The 21700-nt window shown below is 49.7% G+C and overlaps 1 protein-coding gene across 2 annotated transcripts; it reads right to left on the bottom strand.

Moving 5' to 3' along the window:
• Positions 1 to 4593: 4593 nt before the first annotated feature.
• CHUK (component of inhibitor of nuclear factor kappa B kinase complex) lies at positions 4594 to 20280 on the bottom strand. 2 transcript variants are annotated; one of them, XM_087726911.1, is made up of 21 exons: positions 20116 to 20280; positions 19933 to 20027; positions 19378 to 19492; positions 18744 to 18813; positions 18383 to 18471; positions 17519 to 17608; positions 17284 to 17408; positions 16275 to 16382; positions 15699 to 15834; positions 15076 to 15270; positions 14290 to 14392; positions 13781 to 13904; positions 12707 to 12858; positions 12113 to 12174; positions 11098 to 11207; positions 9472 to 9521; positions 8651 to 8813; positions 6830 to 6977; positions 5757 to 5890; positions 5239 to 5338; positions 4594 to 4710 (listed from the first exon to the last, which is right to left on the bottom strand). In XM_087726911.1, exons 1-21 carry the CDS (start codon positions 20248 to 20250, stop codon positions 4684 to 4686), a joined length of 2331 nt encoding a protein of 776 aa, XP_087583037.1. In that variant the 5' UTR covers positions 20251 to 20280; the 3' UTR covers positions 4594 to 4683. The 2 variants fall into 2 exon arrangements, with proteins under 2 accessions (XP_087583037.1, XP_087583038.1); XM_087726912.1 differs by having other exon boundaries at positions 8651 to 8747.
• Positions 20281 to 21700: the final 1420 nt, after the last annotated feature.

Genomic DNA, 21700 nt, shown 5'->3' with positions numbered 1-21700 from the left:
AGATTATTCTATTCATTTCTTCCTCTTTTCCGCACTAGAGATCCCAAGCACCCCTTCAGTCCTGCTTAATTTCCTTTTTTCTTGCCTCAGGCTGCACCTGGACGTCTGCAACGGCTCCCTCTTTGGCAAGCAAGGCCAACGGCAGAAGTTCTGGAACTGGTGGGGCCCCGAGGGCCACGTTCACGCCCCCCCTTTCCAGCCCATCTGCCTTCAACTCAATGTTTATATCCAGGTTAAAATTAAAGCCCAAGATCAGATTTTCCTCACATTTGCAAAGGTTCACGACTGTCTCCACCTCAACGTTGGGGCGCGGCTGAAAGTAAGTGGGGCTGACTTTGGGGGGCCGTTTCTCTTGATTGTTGCTTATGGGTGGAGATCTAGGCTGCCTGCACAGGAAGGGCCAGGGGCTCCCCTCTTGCAAGGGGTAAGCGGGGTAACCTACCTCCTACTACACCCACCCAGCTCCCAAGGACCAGGAGGCAGGGCGGGTAAGGGATCGTCCTCTGGGAGGACCATGAAAAGCTACCCGTCTGCTTCCCGGTGCAATTCAAGGTCTCCGTCACCCCATGCCAAGCCCTTCATGGTGGGGGCCCAGGCTACTTGAGGGACCGTCTCGCCCCACTGGCCCATCCCACTCCGGCCAGCAGAGGCGGCCAGCTGCGGGTCCCCTCCGCCCGAGTTTGCCGGCTGGTGGCGTCCAGGAGGGCCTTCTCTGCTCTGGTCCCTGTCCTTTGGAACATCTCCCCCACCCCCCAAGGAGAGGCTGGCCCCAACCCTCCTATCTTTTCATGAAGGTCTCAAGATGGGCTCCAGTGGGGGAAGGGCACAATGGAGGGGATTGGAGAATAAGATTCTCCCCTTCCCCTCCCCATGTGTCCTTGGTTTTAATATCCCTTTTAATTCCTTTTATGTTTTAATAACTGCATATGCAACTGTAAGCTGCTCAGAGTTACACCATGAATGAATGATGGCCTTTTGGGTGGTGGCCCCTTCTTTATGGAACGCCATTCCCCATGAAGTACAGTTGGCCCCCACCCTGCTGCTTCTCCAGAAGGCCCTGAAAATATGGTTTTGTCAATGGGACCCAAGTGGGAATAGTACCATTCAAGAGGCTGATTTGATTGTGTGGTTGCTGCTTGGGGGGAGGGGGGGGCTTCTTTTAATGGGGTTTAACGTACGGTGCTCGGGAGAAGTTGGGTGGCTCTATACTTTTAATGAATAAAATAATAAATAAATAATATGACAAGGGAGCCACACCCTCCAATGAAGGAGGCTGAGAAAAATGATCTTTACTGCATATTCAAAATGGAAATATTTCTGGATGCTTCACAAGGCTGCCTTTCATAAGGTGGTATTGGAAAAGGCCTCATTTCATTTATGGAATATTGTCTATAGCAGTGTTTCTCAACCTTGGCAACTTGAAGATGTCCGGACTTCAACTCCCAGAATTCCCCAGCCAGCATTCGCTGGCTGGGGAATTCTGGGAGTTGAAGTCCGGACATCTTCAAGTTACCAAGGTTGAGAAACACTGGTCTATAGCATAAACTTTTTAAAAAAATTCTGGGATGAAAATAATTTATTTTGTTATTTTCTGGGTCTTTGTTTTTCTTCTTCTCACTCCACTTTTAATCACTACAATCACATTTAGCTTTTCTTTCCTTACTTTATAACCACTGTTGAATTTTGCGTATGTATGTTGAGGTTTTTTTGTATTCCACTATTAAAAATTCACCTGGCTCTTGGAAATGTCACAGCAGCAGATTCTTAGCTCTCAGTGGACTCCAAATTATTTTGAAAAGGAAGACTTCCGTTTGGTCAGTGTGAAAAACCGAGTTGCAAAAAAGATAAAACCAGTCGGTTAGCAGGCAGCTCTGAGGCTGGAAAGGCGGCATATGTATTGATAATGAAGAAAGAAGGATTGGTGTTAACATTCAGGATTAATGATGCTGTAACGATACAATTCGTGCCCCCCCCCGGCCCCCAATGCTTCAGCTCCTTCTCAACCCGTCTTTTTGTCTTTTGGCAGCTGAAGGAGGCAGGTGCCCTTTGGGTCCTTCAGCAACACGGAACCCGGGATCACCTGGTGAGGCCTTCCGTGCTGGGGAAGATCAGCAAAATCTTGAGCAACGTGAAGACGGCATTGAAGAAGCTGGACGCCGAGCCCTCGAAGGAAGCTGCAGACCTGCGTCTTGTGTCGAAGGCGTACGGAAGGATGCTCCGAAGACACAGCAGGAAGTAGCAGCAGTAACAAAAGAGAGAGAAGCCAGTCTCCTATTTTAGTAGTACGGAAACTATTCAGTTAGCTTCCTGTAGAAACCATTAAACCTTCCCTCCATCCATCCCGTCCTTTCTCTCTACGTAACGCACTTAGATTGCACAACACATTTGAACTAAGAGGAGCCACAGGTCATCCTCGACTTACGGCCATTCATTTAACGACTGTTCAAAGTGGAAAAAAAGGTGACTTACGACTGCTGCAGGGTCCCCAGGATCAAAATTTGGGGCGCTTGGGAACTGGTACGTATTGACAATCGTTGCAGCATCCGAGGCCCCCCAAATGCCATTTACAGGCTTCCCAGAGAGCTTCCCTGCCTGGTTTCTGGGTTTGTGGTTGGTTGGGGTTTTTAGGGCGGTGGGGGGGGCACGGAGGGGGAGGAATGTACTTTCAAAATACTCTGTCAATGTAACCTTAAAGCCAGAGCCGGTCCTTCTGGGCGTGCTGCTTGGCTGGCCTACCTCGCAGGGCTGACACCCGATGGGGCTTTTCCAGCAGCCCTTCACTGGCCCTTCCCCCCAGCCTGCCACAAAGGACGGAGAGAAAAATCATATTACAAGCATCCCATAAGCTCCTTAAATGTAGTTCACAGTATTTGTAACACTGCTTGAATTCCTTCCTTGTCACTCAGCCTCCCCCCCCCTTTTTTTTTTTCAGATTCTGTTTTTGGAGCCTGCGCGGAGAAGCTCCTGCAGTTTTCTTGGCCAGGTTTCCCAGAAGTGGGTTGCCACGGTCTCCTTCCTAGGGCTGAGAGACAGTGACTGGCTCTCAAGGTCACCCAGCTGGCTTGGTTAGCAATAGCAGTTAGACTTCTATACCGCTTCCTAGGGCTTTCAGCCCTCTCTAAGCGGTTTACAGAGTCAGCATATCGCCCCCAACAACAATCCGGGTCCTCATTTCACCCACCTCGGAAGGATGGAAGGCTGAGGGAAGGAGGAAAGAAGGGAGGGAGGGAGGGAGGGAGGGAGGAAGGAAGGAAGGAAGGAAGGAAGGAAGGAAGGGCAATAGCACTTAGATTTATATACCACTCCATAGTGTTTTTATAGCCCTCTCTAAGCGGTTTACAGAGTCAGCATATTGCCCCCAACAACAATCCGGGTCCACATTTCACCCACCTCGGAAGGATGGAAGGCTGAGTCAACCCTGAGCCGGTGAGATTTGAACCGCCGAACTGCTGAACTGCAGTCAGCTGAAGTAGCCTGCAGTGCTGCATTTAACCACTGAGCCACCTCGGCTCGGTTGGTGCCCAAGGCGGGACTAGAACTCACCATCTCTCAGTTTCTAGCCTGGCCCTTTAATTACCGCTTCTGGTTCAGCCTCCGTTGACCGGCATGAACCTCAGGGCAATATTTGGTGGGATGAGTGCCGGACATTCTCCCTTCCCATAAAGTCAACAGGGCAGAGTTTTGCAAAATTACTCTCAATAAATCTTAAAGAGAACCATTTATGAAACCTTTTATTCACAGATGGTTTGAAACTCATTCTAATACATTATTCTAATTTTCTAACAAAAACATAAAAAGACTCAAAACTGATTTCTTCCTTGTTGAGATTATTTGTGACATTTCTAAGCTGTTGTTTTCAGGTGGGAGGGCAAGGGTCAGATATTTTCAAAGTGAAAAGGAAAAAAAATCTTTATGTATTAGAAAAATACTCCCAATTTTGTTCATTAGAAATATACTATGAATAAGTTTCCGCAAGGATGATAGAAAAGAGAAGAGTTAACAAGGCGTGTAGTAAACTCTATGGCAGTGTTTCTCAACCTTGGCAACTTGAAGATGTCCGGACTTCAACTCCCAGAATCCCCCAGCCAGCGAATGCTGGCTGGGGGAATTCTGGGAGTTGAAGTCCAGACATCTTCAAGTTGCCAAGGTTGAGAAACACTGCTCTATGGAGTCACGGAGCTCTCAAGAGTTTGGTCATTTGCTTGGAGACGTTTCATTACCAAACTAGGTAACACCATCAGTGCTAGAAGACGGTGGGGTTTGCCCAGATAGGTACCATCATAAGTGCGTCATTGATGACATTCCCCGAGTAACGAAACGTTTGTTAAGAAAACAAACCCCGAGAGCGTTAAAAGATTTCGCAGTTCAATCCTGAGCTACATATATTCTCTTCTATTAATACAGTATATAACCGATAATTTATTTTGCACCTTTCACGATTTCTGTCTTAGGCCAACGTGATCTTTTGGGGGTTATTTAATTACAGTGCATGACAGATCCTGTGATGGGAGATATTCTATCTGGGATGCTTTAAGAGGGTAAAGCAGGGCCTCTTTCCCAAAACCTCCACAAACTGGATGAAGATGCAAACTCTGCGATCTGGTCCTTCTTTAATTCAAAGGAAAGATGTATTTTAAGTTAAAAGGCCCATTTTTGCAAATGCGGCTGTGCAACACGGACTCTCTAACCCAGCCAACTCCAGTCCAGACTCTGCAAAAGAAAACAAGGGAATAATCTGAAGCACTCACAGTGTTGTTATGCAGTAATCGATATAAAACAGACGGAAATTCAAACTGGTAAAATTGAGGAACAATCTCTGTGTTTTCCTTACTGTTGTACAGTTCTCTTGCACAGAAGAGGGCATTTAAAATACCAAATAAAGAGAATTGTGCTTTCCCCACTGCTGGCCTTATTAAAAGGACTGGATATTGGAAAATTCACTTTTATTATTCTCTTTCACTCACAGGATGAGACTGATCACCCACCGAGCTGCAAAATTCCTTCAGAGTCCCTCAAAATTCCTTTAAGGAAACTCACTCATAAAAGAGGAAGGAAGCCTCAAATGTCTTCCTTACCAAAATGCTTATGCAAAGTTGTTGCTTGGATATCTTCATTTTCTTCTAAAGTAGAGGAGTTTCTCTTGCTGAATTTAGTGAATGACCCACTTTCCAAGCTGTCTTTTCTTCTTAATAAATGAATTATTTATTAAAAGTATGCCGAAGGGAAGCTTCAACTCACCATCATGCTGCTATTCTGGTCATGCCTCGCTTCGTGTATAACGGCGCTAAAACTGTCAAGATAGCTTAGATTTTCTTCCAACAAATGTGCAAAATTCAACCTGTCAAGAAAAGAACAAAGATGGCTGTTCTCTATTCCAGCTACTCCAGACAAAAAAAATAGGAAACTATTTAAATACACGAATCAAAATCCGGAGAGCTTCCTTCTCTTCAGCAATCCTAATGCCATGTATTTTCTTTTTGGAGGATGAAATTTTGCGATATGAATTGCAATTAGCGCCCGACTTACAACCACAATTAAGCCCACAATTATGGTCTTAAATGATGACCTATTTTCAAGCATTCTCTTCTTTCTTCCTTTAAACTTCAAGGTCATGTCCTGTACGGCAGATGTCCCTTATTCTACTAATTGAGCCATCTTCGTTAAACAAAGTGCTGCATTTCCTGACAGGAGGGTCAACTGCCAGCCTTGAGGGGGGTTTCTAGCAGGGAGGAAGAGCCCCCTCCCCCATCTCTTACGCGTTTCTAGAGGCTTCCACGAAAGGCAGCGGCTGCAGCACGTGGGCCGGTGCAGTTTGGCAGAGCCAGGCAGGCACAGAAGACGGGACGGGACCATCCACGGCGGAGCCGGCCGATCGAGCCGAACTCTGGGTCTACAAGGAAAAGGAAAAATAGGAGGTGTTAGGAAGAGACACGGAGGCCTTTGGCGGAGTTCCCTGCCTCCTGCGTTTATTCCCAGTGACTCTGACGGGAGGAGGCTGCTGCGAATGGGTCGAGAGGAACATCGTTTGTTGTGCCAGCAGAAAAAACTGGTCCAAGTGACCAAACTCTGGAATTGTTTGGCATATATAAAACTCTGGACAGCAGCACTCAAGAGCGTTAAGTCACTTTCCCCCCATCAGGAGCATCGATGGTGCCCCCCATTTCCTTCTTCGGGATACCCGCAAATGAGAAAAACCTTAAAAGCTGCACTCAGCTGTTGAACTGCTGGCATTCGAAGGTTGAATGAACTGACTGGCATTAAGAATTGCTGGGTCATCTCTGTCTTATGAACGCGGCCGAGAGGATGGCCGATATGTTGAGGCTCTCAAGCCTTAAACAGCTGGGGGAAATGAGGGGAGACAGGACAGTGTAACCCACCCACAGTTGATATTTAACAGATAATGATGATGATGTTGAGGTGACCAGTAACAAGGGTGGGGCAGGTTGACATCTGAATATCATCAGTCAGGGACACCCACATTTTCAGATGTGTGGTTTTCTGCTCAAACCTTTTTGCCCTGCCTGATCTAGGGGTATCAAATGGGGCCTTAAGAGCGGCCCCCCCTGCCTTGCCTTCTGTTGTCCAAATCTGTCCTCAGCTTTTCCAGATGGTGTACAATGAACCCCTGGATTCTGGGGAGAAAAATGGCCGAATATTTGTAAGAGAATTTCTCTCTCTCTCTGCTTAACCCAGGCTGGTATTTGAACCAAAATCTGCTTATATGTTAGCAATGTCGCCAAACAGACGAATGCAACACTTATTTATAATGTAAGGATGATGGGTTGTATTGGATATTCATCGAGGCGGCCTGGCTGAGCCATATCCTTACACAAGCAATTTTCAGCAGGTGCCAGATTTCTCTCTGCCGTTTGCCCTGCATTTGCATGACTGAATTGTCGGCCTCCTTGATGCTGTTCAGAGCCACGTCGATGCTGGGAAGCAAGTCGATGATCTTCTGTTTGCAGCCCAGCAATTTGCTGTGATTCAAAAAGGAGAGGGATGGTTAGAACAGGGCAGGCAACAATCCTTTCCCTCTGCGGTGGTACTAGGCCAGCGGTGTCAAAGTCAAGGCCCGCGGCCTGGATCCAGCCCACGGGGTGCTTAGATCTGCAGACCCACCCTGGAAAGAGCAAAGGACTGGCCCGCAGTGCCTCCGCCAGTGAAAACGGAGCACGAGGAGGCTGGGCGTGGCCTGCCTGGGCTCCACTTTCGCTGGCAGAGGGCTGCAGGAGGCCAGCGTGGCTGAAAACAGAGCCCCGATGAGTGACGTCAAGCTGGCCATGCCCCCCCCGACCCCCTGCCCCGAAGGGGAAAGACAACCCTGATGAATGAAATAAGAGTTTGACACCCCTGGACTAGGTGATCCAGAGAGAATCGAGGGCAAATTCAGGAATACTTTTAGGGATTCCGTGACCTCATAACAGCCAAGGAGCAGACAAGAGTAATTTCTCTAGGGAATCTTCCTTCAATCCCCCTTCTTTTTCCAACATTTTCACGCAAATCCTTTGGGCTCAGTGCTTAGCCATCTTTTCAACAATAAAAGACTCTCTCAGACTCGGCTTCCCTCCCAACGACAGTAACAATTATTGCCCCCCTCTTGAAGTCCACCTGTAAAAAAAGGTGTTTGGGGGCTTCGCGACTAGAGTGGCCCCTGCTTCACGGCCTCTCCCGCTTTCCCCCCCTTTAGCGAACATTTTAAAGAAAACGCATGGCGAACCAACACAAGGGAACGCATGAAAAAAAGAATAAAAGACAGATAAATAAGTCAGCTAAGTAAAGCAGGAATTTAAATGTCATGCACGCAATCGCTTTCTAAAATATCATTAACTAGTAATAAATAAACAAACCACATTAAGAAACTAAATTCATTATTAAAATTAAGCTAAAAATAGTAACAAAGCGTTAACACACTATAAATGGAATGAAATTGCACGCCTATATGCAAATTCCGTCTATCAATAGCAGTTAGATTTATATACCACTTCATAGGGCTTCCAGCCCTCTCTAAGCGGTTTACAGAGTTAGCATATCGCCCCCACAATCTGGGTCCTCATTTTACCCACCTCGGAAGGATGGAAGGCTGAGTCAACCTTGAGCCAGTGAGATTAGAACCGCTGAACTGCAGATAACAGTCAGCTGAAGTGGCCTGCAGTACTGCATTTAACCACTGCGCCACCTCGGCTCATTTCCAGCAATGTTTTTTTAACAAACGAATTCTCTGTTTTGGCAATCAAATGGAAAATCTGCCAATGATGAAATGTTTTTTAACCAGTTTCTCCGGGAGGACCTGTTGCGGTTGCCTTGCAACCCTGGACATCCCGTATCCTCTGGAGCCCATTTTGGCCCCCGGGCTGACCACTGGGGGCTTCAGAGCCAGGCTTTTCCAAAGGGGTTTCTTTCTTTTGCAAGAGGCAGCAGATCAATCTAAGGAAGCCTATTTTGAATCTATGAACAAGCTTGGATCGACCAGAACTACACTGGAAAGGATTAGTTCCACATTTTGAGTATTTTTATAAATGAAGAACAAAGGGATGAAGCCAGTCAAAGTCCAAGCGATGCCCCTTGGGTCCTGGTCATCCCGCTACCTGGGCGCTGGGCAGGGCTGGGGAAGGAGAGCAGGGCTGGGTCACAGGTGTGCCTGCCCGATTACCTGAGGTGCCTGAAGAGCTCCTTGAGGACCCAGTCTTGGCTCTGGACCGTCTGGACAATGATCTTGACCATCTCTGTGCTGTCGCTGTAGACGTGGTCTGAAAGACAGATCTCTCCAGAGGGTAAACTTCCTCCACAGACAGAAAGCATTTGGCAACCAGATTCTACCTCAGAAGAAAAGCCGAAGACTTTACACTAGCATTAATCATGAGAATAATATATTTTTAACTGTTTGGATGGATCGGAAATCCTAGTAAACAGGGCTGAAAAATGTTGTCATCCTCGAACAAGACTTCCAATATTATACCTCTTAATACGTCCTCAACCCAAAGGGCTCCAGAGGCTCCACTTAAGGGGGTAACGGGGGTGTTTGACTAGATAGGAATCAATAACATTCCCGAAGGAACAGCCTGTCTATTCTAAATTTTTACCCTCGAATAGCTAGAAACGACCGTACAAACTTAGGAAACTGTTAAAGCAGTGTTTCTCAACCTTGTCAACTTGAAGATGTCCGGACTTCAACTCCCAGAATTCCCCAGCCAGCATTTGCTGGCTGGGGAATTCTGGGAGTTGAAGTCCGGACATCTTCAAGTTGACAAGGTTGAGAAACACTGCTTTAAAGAGAGCTGCACCCTGAAAAAGAGGCAGAGGATTCAACTCATGAAAAGAATTGTTTTTATGAGGCAGAGCAAATCTTGTGTGTTCCCAAGCCTCTGAGTCCATCTGTTCAGGCTCCTTTACAAAGTTTCTGCTTACAGGCCCGTCTCTTTCCCGGGCCTCCTCCTGCCTCTTCCCTGGGAGAAGGATGGGGGACGTACCTACCTGGAGGCCTGGATTTCAGTTGCTTGTAGAGTTCAATGGCTCTCTGCTCCCTGTGGAGAGACGGGGCAACTGTCAACGTGATTCCCTCCCTCCCCGCTTCCCCTCTGGGGCTCAACAAAGGCCGAATGCAGGTATAACAAATGGCTTCTGTTAGTAAGAGTGGGAGCTTAAACGTGTTTACCCTCAATAAAACGGTGGAATATTTGATCTGCTAGCTCTCAAAGGGAAGAAATCTTTGTCGTTCCATCCAGGAACAAATGTGCAATTAGGAGAAGCAGCAACAAAACTATAAAAGTGATCCTCTCAAGGCTGGGCAATGTTTGGTTTGTAAATGTTTAGTACGCTCAACTCAGCCAAACTTTCGGCTTTCCCCTCAGGCCAATTTCAATTTCAATTTAATAAAATTTGTATGCCGCCCACTCCCTTGGGACTCTGGGCGGCTTACAGGCAAGATAAAAAGCATTTAAAAATGTAAGATAAAAGATACAAATGAGTGGGCCATTTAATAGCACCAATGTGGATTTCAACACCGCAACTCATCAGAAAAGGAATCAGCGGGCAGAGACTTCCCCCTTTAATTCAAGAATTCTGTTAAAACTATAAACACTGGATCCTTTTTTAAACAGAGGTAATCCTTGAGAGACAACTGTAATGGAATGAGGCCCTTTCGGTCATATCTTGTGACGGTTGTAAACTGGATCACCCGTGTGACTGACCTGATTTTATCACCTATTTTGCAGTGGCGGTTAAGTGACGGCTGTGCGGGCCAATTTTGCTGGAAATCAGAAATAAATGCCAGTTTTGGCAAAACTGTTCTAAAAACACGGTCTTAGCAAGTGAAACACTGCAAAGGGCAGAGTCACCTGAGTGGGTGGGGGGGGCATGGCTGTTGGAACCCAGTCATGTTTCATCCCCCCCCCACCGGGAGGTCTGTGTCACCTCCAACAATCGGAAAGCAACTGGTCCCAAGTTGATTAAGAAGGGAGCCCTTTCTGCCTTTCAGCTTTCCATCTCCTATCCCTCGTGGTCTCTCGGCCGTCCATCAGATAACCTCAGCCTTTCTGCCCCTGGGTCTCAGCCTCTCCCTCCCAAGAGTCAAGCAGAGAAGACTGGCAACATGGAACTGCCCCGCATGGGAGGCAGGGGATTATGGGGGCAATATTTATGGGGGACCCTGGTCAGAGGAGATTCCGAGTGGCCAAATCAACCAGATAAACGTCTTCGGTCTCCAGCTGCCTGTTGGTCGGTACATTTACTTCTAGCATGAGCCGAGGTGGCGCAGTGGTTAAATGCAGCACTGTAGGCCACTTCAGCTGACTGCTATCTGCAGTTCAACTGTTCAAATCTCACCGGCTCAGGGTTGACTCAGCCTTCCATCCTTCTGAGGTGGGTAAAATGAGGACCCGGATTGTTGTTGGGGGCAAATATGCTGACTCTGTAAACCGCTCAGAGAGGGCTGAAAGCCCCATGAAGCGGTATATAAGTCGAACTGCTATTGCTATTTTGGGGCATATTCAAGGTTTATTAACTAGGTGCTATGAACAGTGCTGAGCAGAGCTTAATTAACAATGATAAGGCCTCCTCCTGCTAAGCCAGTGGCGTAATGAGAAAAGTTTGTTTTCTTACAGATTTTCCATTACATCGTTTTGACGTCGCACGTGGAGGCTTCTCTGCAGCTCCACAATTTCGGTATGCAGCGCCATGATCTGCTCATCCAGGGAGCCGATATCCGCCACCTGCAAAGGAGAAATGAAATCCCCTCTCTGACAGGCTGAAGGTCTGATTATTTCTTTTGCACTGAATAGTCACCTAGCTGGATGCCTCTTCCCATCGGACAGAATGAAAGGATTTGCCGCACGGGCTCTCCTTCACTCGGGGGTTTCTAATTGGAGCTGGATGGGTATTTGCTGGAGATGCCTTTCTCAGCCTTGGCAACTTCAAGAGGTATGGACTTCAACTCCCAGAATTCCTTCTTGGGGAATTCCTGCCTGGGAAACTCTGGGAGTCGAAGTCCACAGGTTTTAATTATTGCTAAGGTAGAGAAACATCCACCCCAAGTGGCAGGTAGGGCTAAATGGCCTGTTTTCTGAATAATAAACAGTAAACATGGAAAAGATCTGAATGTTCTCAATTTAAGAGGCCTTGGAGAAACCGAACGTCTTCCTCACGGACTCAGTTACAGACAGAGCCTTCCTCCTACACATCGTTTTGACCAGGGAGGGGATGGTGGTGGGGTTTTCCTCCCCATCCGGGGTGGCAATGGCTGAGCACACTCTAAATTAGACGGCTTTATCTGAGGATCGTCTCAATATTAGTGGTAATGAAACGCAGAAGAAGAAAGGGGAGCTTAGTTGTTATTAGCTCCTGATTCTTTCCCTGTATGTGAGGTGCTGTCTCAGAATTAAAAATAAACATTTGGTGACAGTAACAATAAATGTGGCTTAGAAGCATTGCTCTTTGGATAATGGAAAGTTTTTCATCACTTTCCTGCCTTTATTTTTTTCATTACTTTTGATTGATTTCCTATTTTTTTCTATACCCAGATAAGATGCTATCTCAGAATTAAAAGCTCTTAATAAGGATGATGGGGACAAGAAGAGTAAAAGCCAGAGGAACAATAAACTCTGGTTTCGAGCCGTACCTTTTCACACAGTGAGGCTTTTTCTTCCATATCTTTCCAAGCTTTTAACATTTTCTCTGAGGCTTAAAGAAAGAGACTGGGGTTAATTCACCATATTCTCTGAAAATAAGCAACGCTTGGTTTGAAAAAAAACAAGGCTCCAAAACAGAAGTAGTTATACTGATGAATTTTGGAAATTTAACATATTTTGTACATTTCAGAAAAGAAAGAGGTAGGAAAGAAGAATTTGGGGTTCTGTATTGAGGAAACCTAAAGGATGCAGATGTTAAGGCAGTGTTTCTCAACCTTGGCAACTTGAAGATGTCCGGACTTCAACTCCCAGAATTCCCCAGCCAGCATTCGCTGGCTGGGGGATTCTGGGAGTTGAAGTCCGGACATCTTCAAGTTGCTAAGGTTGAGAAACACTGTGTTAAGGAGATGAACTGGCTGATAAACAGTTTCAGTTATACGTTTTGATTGGATCCCGATCACATGCATGCCAGGCCCCCAGAGAAGTTGGGGGTGGGTGGGACAGGAATGACCTTCAGCGGGTGCCCCCCCCCCAAAAAAAAGGTTAATCAACATGTTGGGGCCGTCCCTGGCCCAAAGGCTTACAGATTCCATAGGTCATTTGGTCACTGTATCGTTCCAAGTCCAGGCGGATACTTTGCTGGAAGAAATTCAGCTTGGCCTTCAGCTGCTGTGATGTGGAGATCATGTTGTTTTTCCTGCTGGTTAAATTGTGGTTGTACCTCAGAAGGCTCAGCCTAGAGATTGTGACAAGGAGAAGTTTGCATTAATCTCCCCTCATAACTACACATAAACGTCCGTGGATAGATAGCTCTGGTGGCGCATGGTTAGGGTGCAGCATTAGCAATAGCAGTTAGACTTATATACCGCTTCATAGGGCTTCCAGCCCTCTCTAAGCGGTTTACAGAGTCAGCATATTGCCCCCAACAACAATCCGGGTCCTCATTTTACCCACCTCGGAAGGATGGAAGGCTGAGTCAACCTTGAGCCGGTGAGATTTGAACCGCCGAACTGCAGTCAGCTGAAGTGGCCTGCAGTACTGCATTTAACCACTGTGCCACCTCGGCTCTTAGGGTTAACCCTCAGCATTGAGGGTTAAACTCTGCCCACAGCCAGGAAGTTCGATCCTGACCCATCAAGTTGGATTCAGCCTTCCGTCCTTCCAAGTTGGGTCAAATAAGGACCCAGATTGTTGGGGGTGAGAGGCTGACTCTGTAAACCGCTTAGAGAGGGCTGTAAAGCACTGTGAAGCGGTATATAAGTCTAAGGGCTACTGCTAATGCTGGGAGCCCTGGGGGTGCAGTGATCAGAATGCAGTATTGTAGGCTAACTTTGCCCACAGCTTGGAGTTCGATCCTGATGGGGCTCAAGGTGGACACAGCCTTCCATCCTTCCGAGGTTGGTAAAATGAGGACCCAGATTGTCGCGGGCAATATGACGACTTTGTAAATCTCTTAGAGGGGGCGGTAAAGCACTGTGAAGCGGTATATAAGTCTTATTGCTACAATGCTATTTGGGACTCCCCAATGGACGCCCCTACCTACCACTGGGGGCCACAGGAAGGTGCGGAAGGGCTGCTAATCGGGCCCCGCAGGCCTGCTTCGTCCGAGCCCTTCGCGCCTTTGCTGCGCTCCTTCCCCGGGGGGCCCCGGGACTTACATGGCAGCTCTCTGGCCCTGGAAGAGGCGGCTGTAGTCTTCCTTCAGGCCGATGACGTAGTGGACGGCTTCAGCCCAGATCTTCCGAAGCTGGAAAACGGGCAGCTGGATTTTGCTGTCCTTCACTGAGAGGGGAAAAAACGCCCATCCTCATTAGTAAAAACTGCAAGTTACAAAAAGGGAAAGGAAGGAGGGAGGGAGGCACTGAATTTAAGAATATTCGTGATGGAACCAAAGCTGACACAATCCCTGCTTATCGCCGAGTTGAACATGACATATTTTTGCCATTTTGAATTCAATATTTACAATTTGCACACAATTATTTACAAAGTCAAAGAAAATGAGGAATGGGGCAGGAGGAAGCTTCTTCTGACTGATTTAGTGCTAGTATTTTTTATACTTTGATATTTTGATAAGGACTCAAAGGTGATTGCAGAATGTTTTTCCTAAATACGCTGTAGCCAAATCTTAGAATAACTAATAATTATTACTAAACTGAGACAAACTTACCAATATAATTTACGCAGTCAGAAAGTGTCCTAGAAGCAAAAGGGCCTTCATAGGTAGTTTTGCTCTTATCAAATAAATATACCATGTAGCTATCCCAGCCTTTCTGGTAAAGAAGAGAAATTACGAAATCAAAACATTTCCTTGCAAACCTTCAGAAGGTACCAATAATTCAATAATAATATGCCAGAAGAAATGAATAAATTCATACACACACATATAGATTATATATATAATGTTCTATTTGTTACAACATATATATGCATGCACACACACACACACACACATATTTTCGGCTTAAAAGTGTGGTCGGAGCTGCCGTCTTTCTATAAATCTTGGTGTGTGTGTGGTATGTGTGTGTGTGTAGTGCTGGCTTTGTTTTAGTAAGTGGATTGATTGGTTGTGTGGTTGTATCATGATTGGTAGATTGGTGCTGATTGGTGCTGGCTGTGTGTCCGTTGTTGTTTTGTGTTGTAACAGCCTGGGTGGTGGGTGGGGTTCGTTTGTTGACTAGATGTCAACTTCTAAAGTGTTGCCATGACTATTATCAGGCTGGCATGGAAGGGGAAATTCCATGCATGCCTTCGTCCGTCTCATGTCTACAGCCTAGTTGGAGAATATGAATTATGACACAGGACAGAAGGGAGGGGATACAGGGGCAAAGTTCAAACGCAATTAAGCGAAAGCTTAAGTAAATTCTTATGTTCTGCCTGACTGCTACGAACGATCATTATCAAAGATGTGCAAATAAAGAGGCCTCGTTGGTCAGAATTTGAGAAGGAATCTTACTACGCCATCAATGACACACTGGGAGGCTGGTTTCCGGGGGTCTAAACAGCTCCCCATCTCCAGGAGCAGCTCCTGGTTTCCCGAGCTGATTCCGGTGTCGGATTCAATCCGGACTTGCAGGGAATGAAGACTTTCTTCTGGGTGCAGAGAATACGACAGGATTTTGGCGGACGTCATATTTAAGATGTGGACAATCTGAAAAGAAAACGCCGTAAAGAAACAGCGAAGAACTCAATACTTTGAAAAAGTTTGTTTTTGAAGCTTTTTTCACCAGCAACACACCCCCCCTCCAAAAAAAAACAAAACCCGGGTGCATTTAGGAGAGACAGGCTTTAGATGCTCAAAATAAAACTGGGAGGGGAAAAAAACCTACAATCAAAGTTCTTTTTGGGGGGGGGGGTAACAACTAGAGTTTGCTGCCCCAGTTTCCAATCATCTTACTGTAATTCAAAAAATGAAAATGCACTGGGAAAATGGTTCTAATTTATTCCCTATGAGCAAGGCTGGATATTTTGTCTTGATGTTACAAAGTTTGAGCATTTTAAGACTCAAAGTAAATGAAAGCTTATTTATTGTAATTGTAATCAATCTTTTTAATCGAAATGTATAATCTGCCCACTTACCTTCAGGCTCAACAACTGTTCCATCACTTGAAAGCACCTGTAGCCGTTGGTGGTTGGGTCTATTCCGCCTCCCCTCTGCTGGGGGTCCCAGGTCAGCATCATCTGAAGCCAGTGCTCCATCCTGTCCACAATCGTACTAAGCCACAAAACAAAAGGAAAAGGTAAGCCCACCAGACCGGCTGCCACCCTCCTGCCCCACTCTGTGGCCTGGTTGCTTGAAGGACCACCAGTCTCTCGTATCCTCTGCCTTCTGAACTTGATCCAGCAGGACCAGTGTGTGCCCCGGGATGCTTTGATTAAACAACGTCAAAGTCATTTCCTCTGCTGCTCAAACTTCTGGAATGAGGCTCCCCCCTTTGAAACCAGAACAGCCCCCCCCCCCAACCTGTTGTAGAGGCAAGATGTAAAGGAGACGAGGACTTGGTTCTTCCCCCAGGTGAGGGAGGTGCTTCCCTTGGGTCACATAAGGAAGGAAGGAAGGAAGGAAGGAAGGAAGGAAGGAAGGAAGGAAGGAAGGAAGGTTTAGTGCAGGAAGGAATTCTACCAATGAAGGAGAAACGATAGAATGAGGGTTACCTGCACAAGCTGTTTGGAGTTGGCAAATAAGCACTAAATCTAACTTCCCCCGTCATCTCTTCCCAGGCAAAAATGCACTTGGGGTCTTTCTTCTTGATCTTCTCATGCCTGCAGGAAAAGAGAACAAAAAAAATCCAGTTGGTCTCTTGGGATCCATGACGCCCATAGCAGGATGGGTGACCTTCAGGAGACCCTTTGGGACCTATCAAAATGCTTGTGATTCCTTCCCCCTCCCCAAAAGAGGGATGCTCGGCCTCCCCCTGTGGGTGTGTCCACAAAGGCTCTTCAGAACAATCGTGCATTTAAATGTGGGCTAGAAGATTCGTCTATCTAGCAGGTGCGTCTGCTCCCAAGGGGAAAAAAGCTCATGGAAGCTTTTGGAAGGAGGTGTCCAGTGGACAGAGACGACCAGTGTTATTTTTAACGTCATTCATGGCATGGGTGAGGAACAATATATCAGGTTGGCAAATGACACACAATCGAACAGGGTAGGGAATATTCCAGAAGCCAGAAATAAAATTCAGAATCATCTTGGGTCCAACTCCCTAATGCCAAATTGCAGGGACTGGTCAACGCGGTCACCAGCAGCCAAGATGGACTTGAAGGCATCACCATCACCCACAAAAAAGCAGAGATGATCGACCTCAACAAGGCCGGGGCATCCGTTGTGCAATTGTGGCCGTCTTATTGGTATTTTCCCATGTGCCTCTCCCAGTGGCCCAATTGGGACTGGAGCTCCATGGTGAACTCAGAGGAATTCCTCCCCAGTGAGCAGGGCTCACCGTGTGCCACGTATCTTGGCACGAGATTCCCCTAAAACGGCTCTTCCTGGAGCTCCAGCTGATGGAGAAAGGACGTTTTGTGAGGGAACGGAGCCTCCTTCCCTCCAGGGGCCTTGAGAGAGAGAGAGCGGGGCTGCCTTGGTGTCCCTCTGTACGCGGAGACACACAGCCGGCTCTTTGGCGAAGGTGAGGCGCACCCCGTTGCCCCCCGAGCCAGAGGGTCCTACCAGCTGAAGGGCTGCTGGTTGTGCAGGAAGGGCCTGAACCCCGTGATGCACTCGAAGACGACCGTCCCGAGGCTCCAGAAGTCCACCGTCATGGTGTAAGAGTTGTTATCAAAGAGTTCAGGGGCCTTAAACAAAAGAGCAGAAATCGGGGTAAAAATCCACCTTCAGGGCTCCCCCCCCTCCCTCCCTCCAGAGTTAGGACCAGGGCCCACCGCCATGGGGGTTCAGGCCTTACCAGGTACTGCAGGGTCCCCACGAAAGAGGTGCATAAGCTCCCTTGATCCAGATCCTTGGCGTATCCCAGGTCTATGATCTTGTAGATTATCTGGCAATGAAATCCCATCCCAAGTCATGTTTTCCCTCTTTTTGGAACTGACAGGGGGGGGGGGGTTCCCTCCATTTCCTCCTAGCCTCTGAAATGGATGAGAGGGGCAGGGAAATGGGGTGGGAAGGAAGGAAGGAAGGAAGGAAGGAAGGAAGGAAGGAAGGAAGGAAGGAAGGAAGGAAGGAAGGGAGGACATCCGAACTCTCTTTTCAGATGCTGGAGAACCAAGCTCTATAGACCAGTGTTTCTCAACCTTAGCAACTTGAAGATGTCCGGACTTCAACTCCCAGAATTCCCCAGCCAGCGAATGCTGGCTGGGGAATTCTGGGAGTTGAAGTCCGGACATCTTCAAGTTGCCAAGGTTGAGAAACACTGCTATAGACCACCACCTGGGGACGCTTCTTTATATCCCACCTTTATTGACTGTATAATTAAAGGCCGTGAAGGTACCTAATATTTCTTCCTCCACCTGTTTCCCCCACAACGACCCCCTTGTGAGGTGGGCTGAGAGAGAGGGAGGGGCTGCCCAAAGTCACCCAGCCCCCCCTTTAGTGCCTAAGGTGGGACTAGAACTCTCCGCCTCCTGGCGATGGGCCCAAAGTCCGGGGCACCCTGTGCTTCAAAAGAGCAGGTGGGGAAGATCAGGGGCCTCTCCTGGCAAAGCCCGCCCATCCGATGTGGGGAGTGGGCAGGGAGCCCCCTTTCCGTGGCACATTTCTTGGAACAATGGATGGGAAACCGAGCGCAGCCTTCTAAACTCGGAGTTTCACTGACCTTCCCGGCTTCATCCTGGAGGACAATATTTTCCGGCTTAAGATCTCTGTGAATGATTCTGTTTTCGTGCAAATACTGGATGCCAGACCCTGGAAATTATGGGGGGGGAAATGCACACGTTTAGAAAAAAAACTAAGAGGCACTTTCTGATTCGGCCTTCGTCATTTTGACAAGAGTGGTAAATCCAGAAGACGCCTCTGTCCCAAGATGCCCCTTCTATGATCTGAATCAATGCCATTAATCATCCATACGCATTCAGAGCCTGAATTGGCTGCTTGAATGAACTTCGAGGCACAATAAGAAGACAGGGGAAGAAAACACTTTTAAATCTCTTTATCAAGGAAAAGAACAGCTGGCCTACCGATGTCACTCAGCACCGAAAGGATTTGGCTTTCCTTAAGACCACAGCAGTTCTCGGGGGCATTCAGCAGCTGGAAGAGTAACGGTAGCAATTACACACGGAGGTTAATACAGCACGTAGATATGTATCTCAAAGGGCAAAACATCTGACTGTAGCAAGCGCTGTGTCGGAGAACATATTTGGGCCAACAAAATAAGTGTCGGCTTCCAAATAATGAACCACAACCACAGGCTGAAGCATTGAAGAGCGGGAGACTCCCGGGGCCATCGGAGTTTCGCTCTGTGGCTCAACTTCTGGGTCCCAAAGTTGGCAAGTGGCATGAAAGGAGCGATGGCCTTAAGCCCCAGAAGCCCCCAGAAGGGTAGCAGCGCAGCAGAGTCTCTCTCTGCTTCTGGCTTAGAGACCCCCGAGAGAATTGGGGAAGAGTTGGAGCTCCCTTCCCCAGGGACCAATTGCTGGGGATTTCACCTCAAGGTCCTCGGGTGGAAACGGGGCTCCGGCTGCCTCTGGGACAGGACCAGGCGTCCGGCAGGGGCTCCTCCAGGCAGCCACAGAGCGGGAGGGAGGGAGGAAGGGACCCCCAGGGGGCTCCAGCAGCCCAGCCCCACCTCCGGGCGCTCCGAGCGGCCCCTACCTTCCTGAGGTCCCCCCTGGAGCAATACTCCATGGCCAGAAGGGGCACGTCGTTCACGGGGAAATCCAGCTCCTCCGGCAGCTCCAGGGCCTTCACCACGTTCGGATGGTCCAAGCTGAGGGGCAGAGAGGAAGGAGAGGGGCTGCAGGGGGGCCTTTCCCTCCCCAGCCGCCCAGAGGACTGGCTGAGAAGGGCCGCAGGGAGGGCAGCCTGGGCCAGTGGGCAAAGCGGGAGGTGGAGAGTTCTAGTCCTGCCTTAGTCACAGGGCCTGCTTGGGTGGGGGGCGTTTGGCCACTTGCCCCACCCCTCTCTCAGCCCCCCCTCGGGGTGCTTGCTGGGGGGGAGGAGGAGGGAGGTGCGCCGGGTGTGTCCCCCCCTTTACCGAAGTGGGACCCCTAGAGGCCATGCAGACCAACATCCGGATCAGCCCCCCCTGCCCCCAGGGGGGAAACAGGGCCCCTGCCTCCCCCCGGAGGATCCCCGTCCAGATCCCGGGAAGCCACCGGGGCCCCCGAGGGACCCCCAGGCGAGGGGAGCCCCGGGGCCGCCGCCCACCTGCGCAGGATCTGCAGCTCGTGGCGCCAGCGCTCCTGGTGTCGGGCGCTCAGCTCCAGCCGGCAGGCCTTCACCGCCAGGCGGGCGCCGGACTCCTGCGGAGGGGAAGCGGGGAGGGGGCGTTAGGGCGGCCCCGGGACACCCCCCCCCCAGCCGCCCCCCCTCCCCGCGGCCCCCACCCACCCGGTGCTGGTAGAGGGAGACGTTGCCGAAGCCCCCGGCGCCCAGCCGCCCTTGCATCTCCCAGGGGCCGCAGCTGGGGTCCCCCGGGCAGCCGCCCCGCAGCGCCACCGCCGCGCCCGCCGGCAGCCGCTCCATGCCCGCCCCGGCCCAGGCCCCGCCGCTGCCCCCGCCGCTCCTCCTCTTCCGGGGACGGCGCTCGCCCGCAGCCTCCCCGGCCGCAGAGCAGGAAGGAAGAGGCGGCGGCGGCGGAGGAGGAGGAGGAGACGGGGCCCCAGGAGAGACCCTCCCCTGCGCGCAGCTCCCGGGCCCGTCCAGATGGCCTCTGGGGGCCCCGGCGGCTCTTCCCCCTCCCCTCCCCCCGGGGAGTCTGCAGCGCCCCGCAAAGAAGCGGGAAAGAGCGGAGCCCTTGGGGGGGGGCTTCTCCCTCCCTCCCGCCTGTCTGGGCGGCCGCGGGGGCTGGAGGGGCCGCTCCGAGACCGACTGGAAGCCTCTCCTCTCCGGCGGGGGCTTCAGCACTTAAGGCCGGGCGAGTTTCCTGGCTGGCCGACCCCCAGAGCAGCCTCTGCCCACCCGGAGGGCCCGGGACGCGGCCAGAGCCAGAGGCCCCTGTGCGCCCCCCGCCTTTTGCCCCCCAGGAGCCGCTCTCCAGCCCGAACGAATCCAACCGAATTCGGCCCCTGAATCCCCCCGGCCGCCCTCGGGAAGAGCCTCGGCGGATGAATGGCGGTGGAAGAGCGCCACCTGGCGGCCTCTGGCATCCGCCACTCGAGTCGCTTCGCTTTCCCCCTTTCAGTGGGGCAGCTCCGGGTCCTCCCCCCCCCCGCCCGCTTTCCTTTCAGGGGGGGCCGCTTGCATGTGGAAGGCTCAAAGCCCAAAAGGGACCCTCGCACTTCATTGCTACTTGGGGGAAGGCCAGGGAGTGCATTGTTTTTGTGTGCCGCCTGAAGTCCCTGAACTTGCGTGGGCAGCCATATAAATTCTCTAATAACTTACACACACACACACACACACGCACCTCCCTCCCTCCCTCCCTGTTTTTATTTTGCCAGAAGGGAGGGACGGAAGCCCCCTCTGCCTCTTCCCCAAAGGAGGATTAGAGGCCAAATGGTGGCCAGAGGATCAACCCACCACTGGACAGGAGGCTAAGACCCCTTGCTGTCTCTGTCCAGACCTGGCCCTGCCCCCAGGCCAAGCGGCGGCTGCTAGAGCTGCCTTTCACTGCTTGCCTGGTAACTCTTGAAAAGCCAGCTGTCAATCAAAGCAGAGTTGAGGCTGAAACAAACTCCATGTCCCTCCTCTGCATGTTCTACCCACCACTTATACAGAATAGAGTTGGAAGGGATCTTGGAGGTCTTCTAGTCCAACCCCAATGCTCAAGCAGGAGGCTCTATATCAGTGGTTCCCAAACTTGGCAACTTTAAGACTTGTGGACTTCAACTCCCAGAAGAGCAGAGCTGGCTGGAGAATTCTCCAGCCAGCTCTGCTCTTCTGGGAGTTGAAGTCCACAAGTCTTAAAGTTGCCAAGTTTGGGAACCACTGGTCTATATCATTTCAGATAAGTGACTGTCCAGTCTCTTCTTGAAAA

Source organism: Thamnophis sirtalis, unplaced genomic scaffold (assembly GCF_051295495.1).
Source record: "Thamnophis sirtalis isolate CommonGarterSnake01/CBP01778 unplaced genomic scaffold, rThaSir2_p1.2 scaffold_12, whole genome shotgun sequence".
Lineage (NCBI taxonomy): Eukaryota > Metazoa > Chordata > Lepidosauria > Squamata > Natricidae > Thamnophis > Thamnophis sirtalis.
The sequence above is the reverse complement of the archived record's forward strand: the minus strand, read 5'-3'. Positions and strand labels throughout refer to the sequence as shown.

Excerpts from the sequence above, each read along its gene's own strand:
- CHUK (XM_087726911.1), bottom strand. The coding sequence starts at position 20,250 with ATGGAGCGGCTGCCGGCGGGCGCGGCGGTGGCGCTGCGGGGCGGCTGC. Across the intron at positions 18,814-19,377 it reads CCAGGGGGGACCTCAGGAAG|CTGCTGAATGCCCCCGAGAA; the intron begins GTAGGGGCCGCT and ends TTACTCTTCCAG. Across the intron at positions 12,859-13,780 it reads CAGGGCCAGAGAGCTGCCAT|GCTGAGCCTTCTGAGGTACA; the intron begins GTAAGTCCCGGG and ends CACAATCTCTAG.